This window comes from Lytechinus variegatus, chromosome 3 (assembly GCF_018143015.1).
Source record: "Lytechinus variegatus isolate NC3 chromosome 3, Lvar_3.0, whole genome shotgun sequence".
Taxonomy (NCBI): Eukaryota; Metazoa; Echinodermata; class Echinoidea; order Temnopleuroida; family Toxopneustidae; genus Lytechinus; species Lytechinus variegatus.
The window spans coordinates 17,573,940-17,589,082 of record NC_054742.1 but is presented as its reverse complement, the minus strand read 5'-3'; the positions used below and the strand labels follow the sequence as shown (position 1 = coordinate 17,589,082).

General features: G+C 42.2%; 1 protein-coding gene across 6 annotated transcripts in view; it reads left to right on the top strand.

Annotated features, from left to right (window-relative positions):
- Positions 1 to 15,143, top strand: part of LOC121410368 (talin-1-like) — a 106,809-nt gene that overhangs the window by 11,748 nt on the left and 79,918 nt on the right. For all 6 annotated transcript variants that reach the window (XM_041602402.1, XM_041602407.1, XM_041602406.1 and 3 more), the window contains exons 4-6: positions 5,402 to 5,476; positions 8,094 to 8,148; positions 8,603 to 8,697. In XM_041602402.1, the coding sequence (XP_041458336.1) occupies positions 5,402 to 5,476; positions 8,094 to 8,148; positions 8,603 to 8,697 (225 nt within the window). The remainder of the gene's footprint in view (positions 1 to 5,401; positions 5,477 to 8,093; positions 8,149 to 8,602; positions 8,698 to 15,143) is intronic.

Here is a 15,143-nt window from a genome sequence, read left to right as displayed (position 1 = left end):
TTGATGAACGCAGATTTTAAAGCATTGTTGGTACAGTGGCAGATAAAAATTTTGACCAACGCTAATCAATGCATAAAAAATGTGTATTGATTATGTTCTTTTGTCGATAATTATCGTTATCAGTAAGATATTTTTAGGGATATATCGATAGAGAATTTTCTTACTGATAACGGCACCAGTAGTCCTTGTACAGTTTCATGGTGTTGACCGAGTTTAACATATAAAACGATCTTTCAGAGTAAAAAAAGGGTGAATGTTCCTCATTTTCTTCATAGTTCCAACTAAAAACAATTTCGGAAATATGGAAAATAGATGGCTATTTTATGGATATAAAATGTGAAATTTCAGAAATTTGGGGGGAAGGTTTGTATCTACATGTATTTATTTTTTATTTTTAACCACTGTCGGTTAACCGTAAACGCCTGTTAATTAATAGCGTTTAAATGTTTTTAAAAAACGACTCCTGCGTAATCTTACATGTACCGTACATTTTAGATTAGGAGCAGCGGACATGGTTTCCAAATTCTTGTTCATATTTCAAGACTTTTATTCATAGTAATCCTGGCTAGCCCTATATCATGTTGTAAATTGTGTGACAGTCAGCTTGTTGACCCCACAGTAGGCTTTCACTACACAATTTAATTAGGCCTATTGGGATGTACAGTGCCAGCCTACATTATACAAATGCATATAGGCTGAGTGAGTCAGTGACATACCACGTTTGTGCGTGGTACGCCTGGTATGTCAATCGTTGATACAGGAGTAAGCAGAAACCTTGATCTCAAGGCAGAGGATAGTAACTATGGAGGAGGAAGATGATGTCCTCTCAAAATTGGTCTGACATTCAGGGATGACTGCTGAAATTAGGTTGGGGAATGGTTGCAAATATAGAGGATGCTCTTCGCTGTTTTAGAACAGTGCCTGCTTGAATGATTGAAACAGAAATGAAACAGAATATCAATAATCTCCTGACATTTTCTTCTGAATGCAGCAATGAATGAAGAACAGTCACAAATTATGATTAATATTAACAAACAACCAATTTCAATTCAATTTTATTCAACCATAAAAATATACAAATCATACAGTGTACATAATTATGCAACAAATGGTACAAAATATGGCTAAGACCATAAAAAAAGCAAACTGCTTGTCGAGAATGGCCCCAAAACAATAGCATTGACATAATTTACAATTAGAAACAGAAAACTAAGAAAACCAATGAGCCAATACCATCAGCATTGCCATTATAGCCCTAGTACATGTACATGTATTTAAAACTTGCACAAAGGTAGACTACATGTACATGTACATACTGTATACATGTCTATGATCACAGTAATAGCAATACATGTAGGTCATAGATTCCATGGCTGTGTGTCACTGACCTGAAAGGCCTAACATCAAACAACTATATTGAAGTGCTAAGAACATATATGATATGCTTTTTCAGATGCAGATATAGTGATATTCAATTTAAGAGTCTTAAGTTGTGTAATTAAATGGCTTTGAGAGTGCCACTCCTTCAAAAACAGAAAGATAATGACCACAATCCCAGTTTCTGTTTTCTGGAGTAGGAGTGGAGGTTTGATAGACCTATAGGCCTGTACCCCCAAAAGGCCATTTTCCTTTAATATGATAGCACTTTTTTTTTCTTCTTACTTTGGTACTTTATACATTAATGCTACAAATGTGTAACATGCCAATGCTCAAACTTCCTTCGATCTTTATCAGATACACTTCTCTGTTTATTACACAACTTATGCAGTTTGGAGATGAAACTTTACCTATACCCTTTTTGCACACGCTAAAATTTCCTTAACCCTGTACTATAGGTGGGGATAAATTGCCATTTAATTTTAGCCCCACCTATAGTACGGGGTTAAGGTTAGCCCACTTTCTTTTTACACAGCATTTTTGCAAAGTGGGCTAACCCCACCTTTGGTACGGGATTATTTGGCCCTGCAAAAAGCAGGGTTATCCCAGCAATTGCGGTGCTAAGAGCGATATTACGGGGTTAAGATTGCTAGTGTACAACGAAAGTGGGCTAAGCGCTCCCATTCATGCCCCGCAACAGAGCCGGCCCTGTTGGCCAATCAGAGGTAAGCATTTAATGAATATTCATAAACAGCGAACACGGCGAATGAGAAAAAGTGCACGCCATAAGTCAGCGAGTTGGAACTCATGTTTTAATACTTTCCTCATCGACGCTCGTCAATATTCATGAGCTACCACTAGTCTGGGGTTAGCGAGTTTCGTGTGTGAAAAGCAAGCATTCCTTATCCGAGGTTAGCAATAAAAATTTGTCAGCGAGTTGGAACTCATGTTTTAATACTTTCCTCATCGACGCTCGTCAATATTCATGAGCTACCACTAGTCTGGGGTTAGCGAGTTTCGTGTGTGAAAAGCAAGCATTCCTTATCCGAGGTTAGCAATAAAAATTTGGCATGTGTGAAAAGGAAAAAAAATAGTACAGGGTTAAGGATAATACGGGGTTAGCGATAGTCCGGGGCTAAGAAAATCCTGTATAAAAAGGGTACTATACATGTAGGTTATATTTCACAGAACTTTGTGTCATATATGAAGGTGTCTTGATATATAAGAAGAAACTTCCTGCTTCTGTGTAGTCTATCTTCACCCTATTTCCTTTACATTTAAAGTTTGTTGATACTTTACATGTACATGTTTGTATATGCAGGTCTATACTGTTTGTAATAAGACATGGTTGTATTGGCATACATTTGAATCAGATTGCTTGTGATGCCCTTTTCTGTCATCGCAGCCAACTGACTTTTGGAATTGGAGAAAACTGTTCATAAGCTTAGCCTGTCAAGCAGACAGGTTCTCAAATTCAGGCTAATAAATTGCTGCTTGTATCTTAATTAGAGGAAGTTTCATCCTATATTGTGGCCTGTTTCAGGGTTTTTGAGGACAAATACAGGCACTCATACACATGTTTCATCTCAGTTTGAGAATTTGTTAAATCAGCTGCTCACAAAGTGAAACGATCCCTTTAATATTTAGGTGCTTTCAAACCGAATCCATCACAAAAATACCTGAACTAAACCCTTCCAGATTAATTTCTTGGAACTATGAGCATGCATATTGGTCTGAATAAGACCCGCACGACTCAAAATCGCTGGTTCACCATAAAATTCACATGAGGTGGTTTCAAACCGCCTCGATCACAAGAATCCCCGTTAAATTACGAGAACTTTTTTAGGCTGAAAAAGACCATTAATTATTCCTGCATTCACACCGCCCTGAAACATACCCTTCGGGTTAAGTTCCTGAAGTTACGAGCATGCGCAGTATGGTCTGATAAGCAGGCAAGGCGCGAGATTCAAAATCACTAGCCCAGCAGCCACCCACGGCGCCGCGCCCAATGACACGCTGGGCTAAAAGTTCCCGTAATTTGCTTTCACATCGCCAAAATACCTGCGACCTTGGAAAAATCCCCGCGAAAGTTCTCGTAATTCACCAAGTACCTACTATTTAGCAGGTATTTTCTTTAGGGGAAATTGCGCGTAGTTTGCTTTCACATTACCAAAATACCTGGTATTTTCTGATCGGGATAAATTTCCCGATCAGAGAATACCTGGAACTGACGAACTTCGAGGCGGTCTGAAACCACCTATGCTTTACTATACAATGCCCTATACCAAACATACATGGTCAGAAAGCACCTTTTTTACCGTGTTTACACATTGACTCGGCTCGGGTGTTGAATCCACGAGCCGGGTTGAACACTGCGAAGAAGGGATCAGAGATCGCGTTTATACGTACATATAAAAAGGCGAGTTCAACACGGCTCGCGGATCTCGAACGGAAAAAGAATTATGACGTCGCAAATTAAACGCGGGAAATTCACCGCAGGAATCGAATCTTGTCCGTGCGAACAACAACAATGCCAAAAGTGAAAGCGCGCGCAGTGACCTGGTCAAGAGAGTTCGACACGGCTTTCTGTTTACACACGAAAAAATTGCCGAGTCTGACTCGGCTCGCGGGTTGAAACCTACTATTTTGGCGGATCAAAAAAGCCGTGTTTGACACGGCTCGCGGATCACACTGATCGCGTTTACACAGCATAAAATTGCCGTGTTGAGCACGGCTCGCGTGTCGAACCCCCGAGCCGTGTCACTGTGTAAACACGGTATTTGTCAGTCCTTATTCCAGTGCAAATGGTATCGACCTTGGTTCAAAAGGGGGGGGGGGTCATACAGCACTTGCATTTTTAACTTAATGCCTTTTTTTCAGCATGGCCATTTTTTTAATATACTCACTAAGCCCAGTCAATATGATATGAATGCATTTTCTTTTATTATCAGTCATGGACAAAACTGATAATGAGTTCTAGTGTAGTGGGTCCAATATAAAGAAAATGTACTCTCTTGAATTGCACTTTGTTTATGTAGGCCTACATGTACATGTACACTGGTTTGTATGATGTCATTCATTTTCACTGCTCACAGTATATAAAGAGTATAGTGAAATAAAAATAAATTGTTAAAGGGTTATTTAATAGATCTTTCAAAAATACATTGTTAGTGGTTTGGACTGATTTTTGTTCTTACATCTTTAGGAAAGTTTTAGAAGGTGTGTTATCTTTTTAAAAGCATATCAAGGTGTGTCACATTTTACAGTGCATATGTGTGAGTGAGAATAGGGGGGGGGGGGTGGGCAGGGCTCAGCCTGCTAGGGGCAGAGGCAAGGACAAGTGTTACCCAAAGAATCTAGGATGTGTTGACAGCAGGAAACATGGTTGTCACCCTAAACTTCCGTTTCCTCATCCCTGCAGTTTTGTCTGATGTTACAATTAAGAGTTATTGAGAACTACAGTATAGCAATGTCAAAAAGAAGCATCTATAAAGCCTGTATTGATATCATTCATTTCTTTCGATCAGAATCAAATTTTCTGTTGTATGGTTCAAACAATAAATACTGGCATATACATCATAAATGTTAATACTTTTATTCTAAACTATAAAGCTTTAATTGAGGGCAATGAATTAATTTTTCTTTCTTATTCACAATAAGAGAGAAACTCTTATTGTAGGAGAAGTGAAAATATGGTATTAGTTTTTATGTACTTTAAAGTTTCTTATAACAACAATAAATCCATACACTAAGTAATTGAAATGTTTAGGCCAAGTATTTGTATTTAGTCTCATACATGCATATTGCAGAAAAGTTTTTCATTATTTTGCTGATTCCAAAATTTTACAGCATACACTTATTCCTATTTCTTTATATGTGAGGGTGTTATAATCAACATTTCTCAATCCTTATGAGACAGTTTCTTACATCATTTGAGATCATAATCCAAACTGGTTTTTATCTCTTAAAGTATATTTTATGGTTTTCTGATAATCTTGCGTTTGATTCCTATATTTCTTTTCAGGATGTGTTGGAATACAGGAAAAAGATCCGCCCCCTCAGGATTAAAATGTTAGATGGATCTGCCAAAACTCTTTTGGTAAGTATATGATCTATAGGAGTGATACATCAGGCGATGTGTGCTCAGTCTCCAAATATATTTTGAGAAGGCGTAACCTCGTCTGTTTGATTGATCAACCAAGGATAAAATCTATAATGAAAAGTCTTTGGCTATGTCTTGCAAACATTTGCAGATGATTTGAATCGAACACAAATTGAGATGGATCTAAAGTTTCTCTTCAAAAATTTAGATCAGTATTAGTTTGAATGTTCTGAAATCACAAGTCTTTTAGAGATAGGTCCTTGGTGATCTGTTATTTTCTACTTGAAAATCAACATGAATGTCAGTGTTAATGGGAATGCATCAATATATCCAAAAATGATTAAGAGGGATCCGAAATTAAAAAAATGGATAGTGAGAAGGACAGTTAGTCAAATCCATGTAACATTAATCTATTATTGCTTCACATCACAGTGAAAATGATTTTGGATAGAGATTAATGTGTATTTTGTACATGTATGAACATCAAAATTTTAGGAATCATATGTTTAACAGTTATGTATCATAATTAGTCCCCTATTGGTAAATTTCTATAATTTCCCTGGAGATAAGTCTGATAGATAGTGATTTTTATGATTTCTGAAAATGCTGGTCAGAGAGCGATTGAAATACATTTATGAATAATTTAAAAATTTTAAATTTTATCGTGAAAACATGATAGTAGAATACAAGAGTTTTTATTAGATCTTGGCCCTGTAATGTAAAGTGACACAATCAATGTTTGCAACAAAGATGCCATCGTATATCCCTATTTATATGATGAAGTACACGTAAGTGTTATGGTTTACCAAAGACTTTATTTAGAAACAGTAGTAGATACAGTAGTTGTATCTCATTTCCCTCATCAACATTGGTCTTTCCATATTATCACCAGCTGACATATTCAAAATTTCATTTATTTTCACTTACTCATCTGATGTAGATTTGAAAATAAGTACATGTATTGTTTTGAAGAGTTCTAAGTGAAGTTGTTGATACCTATTCTGCAAGGAGAAATGCATTGAAATTATGTTGGAAACAACATTTATGAATGTGCACTTTATTTCACACATATGTTTTGAAAATCCAAAGCAAGGCTTACTTGCTTGATTGAAAATTATTTGAAGTCAACAATTCTGAAATATAAGAAATGAAATTTACTCATCCCATCATAGTGCCCATATAAAGTAGGTCTGCAATATTGATTTCTGTTTACTGGAGGCACTGCTTGTCACTAAAGATTTTTGTGCCAAAAGTGCACAGACAGTGCTATTCATTAAATTTAGTGTGGTTCGTTATAATTAAAACGAAGATGGAGCTTGAATAAATAGCACAGGAGTTAATTGGTTCCTAATAGGGTTTCCAGAGCACTTTGGAAAATTTCAATTAAGGTGTCTGTAATAGAGAAGCCTGTATTATAAAATACAAAAATTTGCTGATCAATGTGCATTCAGCAGAGACTGCTAATTCAGTGAATATCCATTCTACTGAGATTAGTATTAATACATGCAAGTATTGCACTCATATCTACATGTAAGACCAATTGACCTGATAATGTGTGGTATGCTTTGAAAAAGGAAATGAACAGTACACACTATTAGGCCACTAGAAATGAAAGCTGTTGTTGAGCACTTTTAAGATACAATCCTGTTTACCTAATGTAATGAAAGTGAAAATGAAACTATTTGGAATATTCAAATATTCAATTTTTTGAAAAAAAATAGTGATGGTCAAATACCTAAATTTCCCTTTACTGCATGTACATGCCATGCACTAGCTGTACATTGATGTGTTTGCATGCATTGGCTGCCAATTATGCAATTTCTTCTCTTAATGTAAACTCACTTTGCTTCAATTCACAACAACCATTCACTCGATTTGTTCCATATAGCACCCCTTCCAACTTGAGGTAGGGATGGTAGATGGAACACTCAACCATTAACCCTACATCCCTGTAAGTACAGCCTACTATGTAGGAGAAAGGAAATAAACAAGCATCTGTTGTATCCTACGATATTAGGTGTCAATGGAAGTGCCCAGCAGGAGATTGTTTCCTTGAAAATCAGTAAATTGCTCTCACACAGTTAACTTCCACTGCCCTTTAGATTAAGGAATAGGCTTAAACATTGATTAAGAGGGTAACAGGTTTTTTTTACCTGACTATAAAAAGTACGAATGCTTGTGGGCAAGCAGCCAGGGGACCAACGGCTTAAGATCCTCTCTGAGGGACCTGGTAATGAGGATAAATGCCTTACCAAAGGGCACTAGCGCACCACTTGGGAATCGAACCCAGGTCACCGGATTCCGAAACCACAGCTCTATCGACTGAGCTATAGGAGGATGATATAAATTTAAATGAAATAAGTTGTGTTTTGATGGAAGAAAATCTTTATGATGTAAAACCATACTCTATTGATCCAAGAGAAAGAATAAGTACAAAACAAGATATAGAAGAAGAAAAGAGTAGATGAGAATGGGAAAAATATGGGGTCAAGAAAGAGAGCTCTATGGGAATAAGGGAACTGAAGACATAGTGGAACTAAGTTGTCTTTTATTATTTGATTTTAAGGAAATTAGTAAGTTCAGTGTATGTATTTTATATTTCTGTTTTATTCAGATTGATGATAGCAACACAGTGAGCCAGATGTTGATAACTATCTGCACAAAAGTTGGTGAGTGAAGATTCATGTTTCATTCATTTATTGTAACGTATGATTTCTGTGACAAGAAATTTAAAAAAAATGTATTTAGGTATATGGAAATCAATATTTTTTTAAGATCAATTTTCCAAATAGCTCCTCAAACATAATCTGTTCTATATGTCTTTTTCTAGGTAGCTTTGAAAACATAAGAGATGGCAAAGAAGGGGTAGATTCAGATTGATAAAATCCTAGGGAAGTTAGGATGGAGATCAATTTTATGTGAATATGCTATCCCTAGGCATATTTTGCTTTGCTTGCTATTATCACACTCAATACCGATCTATACATGTATATACTTTGAAATATCATATCTTATATCATTGCCCTATCCTGAATTTATGATTGGGTACGATATGTATTCTGCAGAATGACGTGATGATAGAATGGAAAGTTGTATCTATTGTATTATGTTGTAAAATTACAGGTGTAACAAACTATGATGAGTATTCATTGTGTAGAGATATGGAGGAAGAAATCAAGAAAGATGGAGGAACCCTCAACAGAAGTACACTCAAAAAGGTATTTTTAAAGAGTTGTCTTCTATAATATTACTTGCCCCTTCCCAAGTTTGCTTGGCAAATTTTTATGCTCATTTCTTTCACATGTATACATATATTTGCTTCAATAACTCCATACATCTACTTGATTTGCTAGTTCAGCCCTCTGGACTGCCATACCCGAATAGAACTCCCAAGGATTTAAAAAGCGCGAGCGCGCCCTCTCCCGTTCAGGCTTACTACCCATGATCACCGCGCAATTAGCGTCCTCTTTTGCTTTCGGCAAGCCACCTGTCAAGACGTGCTCAGATAAGTCTCCTAAGAGCTCAAATCTTTTTGAGCTTTGGTATATTATTTTCGCTTATCTGTGGTGCATTCTCCCTTTTAATTTCAATCTTTCCATTTGTGTGTAAGATTGTGTTCAGAATTTACACTTGGCGTGACTTTTTAGACGTGTTTTTGGTGACACTTAAATTGTTTTTCTAACGTTTGAGTTCTCGTCGCGCCGCATCGCTAGCGCGTTCGCGAGGCACCGGGCTTGGCCTGCCTACGTGGCAGCAAGCCTTCACCACCTGTCATGGTTATTGTTCTTCACGTTCAAAGCGTGGTGGCTTTTGGTGCCGTTTTTGAATTAAATTCTAGACAGCCTCTACACTTTGTTGTCGAGGGTTTTATTGTTATTTCTTTTTGCAGGTTGGGATCTTCAACTCTGTTCCTTCCTTGCTTTCTGGAATTGATTTATTAAGATTTTCGATTGATTATTGATTGATTAATTCTTCAATTCTCTTTCCTTTCTGTTCTGAATAAATTTCTTAATTGATATTTTATTCACAGGCGGATCTTAAAGCTCAATTCCTTTTTCCTTTTGTTCTGAATAAATTTCTTGATTGATATTTTATTCACAGGCGGATCTTAAAGCTCAATTCCTTTTCCTTCTGTTCTGAATAAATTTCTTGATTGATATTTTATTCACAGGCGCATCCTAAAGCTCAATTCCTTTTCCTTTCTGTTCTGAATAAAATTCTTGATTAATATTTTATTCACAGACGCTTCGGGGATTGTTTAATTCGGCTTACGCAATTATACCTGATGATTGTTCGGTTATTCAATCCCCCCTAAAAAAAAAAAAAAAAAAAAAAATTTTTGTTCTTTACAGGTGGGGTCTCCTTCCTGTTAGAATTTTTTTTGACCTGTCCCGGAATTGTTTTCTTCGTTCAATTCCCTCTTCCCTCCTAGTCTTATATATTTTGTTATTTCGACAGGCGGGCTCTACGATTCCCTTTGAGGATTTACTGTGTCGTTCTTCCTCTTGGAATCGTTACTAGAGACGTTCCTCCTTCCTCCTGTTCTGAATTTCTTTACCTTTCCACAGGAGGTTACTTTTTTTTTTTTTTCCCTCTTGGAAATTATCGTAAAATTTCTCTTATCTGGAATTATTTGTCTCTCAATCCCTTTTCTTCCTGCTCTGAAATGCTTGTTTTTGTGTTTCTTCGCAGGTGGAAACTTCGTTCTCTTCTGAACTTGCATTCATTTTTGAATTTTTGTTTCGAATTTTTCCTTCGGGCACAAAAAAAAAAAAAAGAGAATATAGTAGGGGAACCTTGTAGGAGTTTCTTTTTTCAAAGTCTCCGACCTCCTTTTTATTTTCTTACAGGCAGATACCTAAACTATTCTTAGGTTCTTCTTCCTCCCTACCCCTCCCCTCTTGTTTTGTTCTGTTTGCTCAAACAAACTCCTTTTAGGAGGAGGGAAAGACCACTCCGGTCTCCACTTTTAATCTAAGCGAGATCTTTGTAAAAAAAAAAAGAAGAAAAAGAAAAATTCTTGTTTTTCCTTTTTCAGGGTAGAGAGAGGTATCTTTGAATGGGACTAACACAGCCCCAGAGGACCTGGTGCCCTCCACGGGGACCGTCCCGATTGCAAGTTACAGAAGTCGGCCGCCTCCAGGCGAGCAGGAGGGACGCCGCGGTGAGCGCCCAGCGGCGGTGAGTATGAGGGTGCGTCGATCAGCATTCCGAATTTGCGGTCGGATGCTAAGAGAAGGAAGGCCGAGACTGTGGTGCCACGGTCTCGGACAAAGGAAAAAGTGGTAGCCAAGGCTTCCAAGCCTAAACTAGGTCCTGCCGCCGCAGCACCCATAGGGCTATGCGACCCACCGGCTACCGGGTCACCAGAAGTCCGGAGGGAGAGTGCGGTTCTCTCCCCCCGGCACAGGTCAGGATCTCTGCCGTATAAGTCGTCCTCCGTTGACAGCATCGGGAGAGATCGCCCAGCCCCTGACCGCGAGAGGCGTCACACAGACTGTAACCACAATCTGATCGTGACCACAATCTGACCCCGTCAGATTCGGGTGAAGTTTCGTTGTTGGCGGCCGCCCTGCCAGGGGCGGCAAATCGTAAGAGATCACCCGTGCCTCTTGTGCCTTCTTCTGCTCCGGCCACGCCGGTGGAGCCCGCAAAATAAGAAGAAGAAGAAGAGGTCGAAGGAGAGGTCGGCCAGCCCTGTTGCCATGGGCATTCCTCCTTCAGACCCTCTTATCGGTGGCCAGATGTTACAGTCATACATGTTATGCTGCTATATTCTGCTACCGCGAGAGGCGTCACACATCGGGCTGTGACCACAATCTGACCCCGTCAGATTCGGGTGAAGTTTCATTGTCGGCGGCCGCCCTGCCAGGGGCGGCAAATCGTAAGAAATCACCCGTGCCTCTCATGCCTTCTTCTGCCCCGGCCACGCCGGCGGAGCCCGCAGAAAGAGAAGAAGAAGAAGAGGTCGAAGGAGAGGTTGGCCAGCCCTGCTGCCATGGGCGTTCCTCCTTCAGACCCTTGTGTCGGTGGTCAGATGTTACAGCTATTCATGCTGCTACATTCTGCTACCGCGAGAGGCGTCACACATCAGACTGTGACCACAATCTGACCCCGTCAGATTCGGGTGAAGTTTCGTTGTTGACGGCCGCCCTGCCAGGGGCGGCAAATCGTAAGAAATCACCCGTGCCTCTTGTGCCTTCTTCTGCCCCGGCCACACCGGCGGAGGCCGCGAAGAAGAAGAGGTCGAAGGTGAGGTCGGCCAGCCCTGTTGCCATGGGCGTCCCTCCTTCAGACCCTTGTGTCGGTGGTCAGATGTTACAGCTATTCATGCTGCTACATTCTGCTTTCGAGTAGTGCGGGTTCACCCCACCCTCGACGTCTACTCACCCCGCTGATGCCCCTGAGCATCAAGCGAGACAAGTGGGCAATAACCACCAGACACCCGGGAAATCCTCGAGCGATTCTGTTAAATCGCCAGCCAGTGCACCGACTAACCGGGTGCCCCAAGATCGCGTGTGCTTTCCAGCATTTTCGTCGATCTCAGAGCACGTGCCCCAGCCGACACGCGGGGCCACCCCGGCGCTTACTGGACAACCCCCCGGTTCAGTCCATAGAGCGAGACTCCCTTTACGAGGACAACCCCTATCCCGCGGTCGACTTTTCAGTAAGCGCTCAGGCGCTGCTTGACAAGTATCTACCTCACATCTACCCTCCGAGCGGGGGTAGTGATGAAGCAAGGGAGTCCATATTTTCTCGCCCCGCCTCTTCAGGCGCCCCGAGCTCAATCGGCCGAATTGGGGGTCTCGGAGAGTGACGGGGTCGCTCTAGACGAGGCGGCTCCTACGACGAGGAAGCCGCCAGCTCCGAGGGTGTAAATCCACCCCCGCTCTGCTGCTGCCCGGAAGCGCCAGGCTCCGGCGCCGCCGTCTCGAAATTTTCAAGCCTCTCGAGGCTAGCGAGAAGGCAGAGGCAGGGGGGGGGGCGATTATTATGCAGGTACTCCCGAATTCGCCCTCTACGTCAAGCTCACATACGGCGACGACTCCTTCAGCGGTAACTCTCTCCATTCTTCCCCCTAAGCGGGCCCGTAGATTGGAGGTATGAATCTCTTACATACCGCATGCCGCACTTCTCTCGTGAGAATGTTTGACTGCTTTGAGAGGGCAACCTATCACGTCCGCGGACCGTCCGCCCAGGCGACGAGACCGTCGCTTTTCTGGCCTGAACCTCACTTTCTATTCGAAAGTAAGGGTGCCCTGTCTTACTTAGCTCCTACCCTTGCAACGCCAGAGTCAGGGCTAGTACAGATACCCGTTCTCCAGCGATCGCCGCTGAAGAGAGGGCGACTCTGATATGAGCACCATCACCGCCCAGCGGTATGTCTCACTATCTCATAGCTCTCCGAGCTTATGAGTATGTATATCGGATCTGAATGTCACGGCGATTAAAAGTTCTCCTGTGCTTAATAATCGCTATGCCTTCACCACCCGGTGCATTATGGTTATGTTAACCTATTTGTCTCGTATTCGGGCGGCTCGTACGAACCCTGCCCGAGCTGCCATCACCGGTCGTCCCGCCGGACACCGCCGGCAGCACCCGCACCGAATACGTGGAAGGAATCAGCTTTTCATATGCTAGATATCCCTCCTGTTGACATTCACAGCTGTTCCCCGAGTCTTTCCCGGTTGGGTAAACATCATCTCGGAGGAAAGTAACCGCCGTACATCTCATGAGATTGTTGGCTATGTACGTGCGTTCAAACTTGTTTAAAGCCCCAGGATTCTCTGTCGGCATTCTATGCCTACTTTCTGGGCACACCCACCGTACCGGGTCGGCGAGTTCACACCAAACTGTACACCGCCAGACCATCGGTCGAGCTCTAACTGTCTATCTTATAGACTGCCCTCTATGTGGGTCAATCTTGCGGGCGTCTCCGCCGTTCCCTCCTTGTGCGGAGTGGTCTACGGTGGATGTCTTTACCGTGCCCGTTTGTCGAATCGGCTTCTTTCTTAGAAATTTTTTCACGGCACACTCGAGTCGCCCCGCATGCTGCTTTCATCCTCCTTCCATGCAATGCATGTGGCCAGGGTCACCGCACGACCGAGGATGATGTAACCGTGGATGGATGTATGCTTATGCCTTCCTAACCACGATCACTACGACCCGCCTTCTCTCGGGCCGACTGTGGATGAGTCTCTCCATGTAAGTGATTTACTTCACTGGAGTTCTTCTTTTAGAAATTTAGATTCTCATCCCCCGCTGCTTAGGGCGTCATTTTTGCCGCCCCCCGCAGCTTTTTGGAGCTCCTTATCTTACCGATATCGGACTGTTCCACGCTGCCGCAACCGGCGCCGGCGGTGCTTGCTCTTACGATCACCTGAGAAACAGGCCTTGTGACTGTTTTCATAAACAACTGGTTCTCACCGCAGACTGATGGAAATTTTGTGATTACTTCCTCAAGTCTCCTTCGCTTGTTTCTTCAAGCGAGGACTTCGACACTCTTAGCCAGTTTCCGTCCCTAACTTGATAGGACAGGGCCGTTGCTACCTCATTCGATTCCGTTGGGAATGTAACGGTTGAGGTATCATATCTGGCGATGTCTGTTCGTTTAGAGCATCTCTTGATGGTCGTTTACACGTAATATCGTGACAGATTTTTTTTCGCCAGCTCCCTCTGGCGTACGCTTGCTGCTGCTAGGGATTCCCCCGCCCAGCGGACAGCCATCGCAGCCTAGCCTCACGGGCTCTCTCGGCGATGGTGGCTTGAGCCAAGCCACCTCTTCCACCGCGGGCACTGCACCCTCAGATGGGTGCTTCAATCAGTATGGGAGAAAGGGGATCCTGAGTTCTCTCTCGATCACTCGGTCTAACACACTTTTGTCGTGATGTGTACCGCGCTGTTTCCCTGACACGCCCGGTTGAGCTGTTTTGACCAGACTGCTCTATTCTACATAGGCAACATGTCCGCGGCATTCCTTATTAACAGGATGGCACTCAGTCGCTTTCTCGACCCTTGTCTGCCTTACGAGTGGTTTTCTTCCTAAATCCCTACTCTCCGTCGTTCCTGGTCCCCTTCGGACCGCTAGTAACTTTTTACCACAGCTCTCTATCAGAATTCTGCAGATTTTCTGCCCTCACGCATTTGAGACAGATATCGAATTCTGGGCGCTTTCTCCCACGCGGAGGCTTCCCCTACAGAAATTTCCAAGCTTGCGGGAAGCGTGCGACTAGCTTGCGCAAGCTTGCGGCATGCTAGTAACTAGCATGCGGTTAGCTTAATAAGCGTGTGATATGCGTGCAGAGTAATAGTTAAGCGATCTTTTAGCGAGCAGGGACTGTTCGCTAGCATGCACTCGCTTATTAAGCGAGTGCCCTGCTAGTCGCATGCTAGTTACTAGCAAGCGGCACGCTTAAATTTCGGTAGGGGTTCTGAGATATCTCGCCTTCTCAGATTGGTCGATTGATCACTTACTGAGCCTTAAAAGCTTCAGTTTTCCGATCACGATTCTTGTTGAAATTTTCAACAAATTTCAATTCTTACGCTCTAGTCAGCAGGTGATGTTGTTCTCCTGACACTAGGCCGAGGGCCCATGATACTTAGTATTCCTGAGTATACAGGGCATTCCTCTCGAGGACATTTTTGAGGGCCGCCTTTTGGCGCT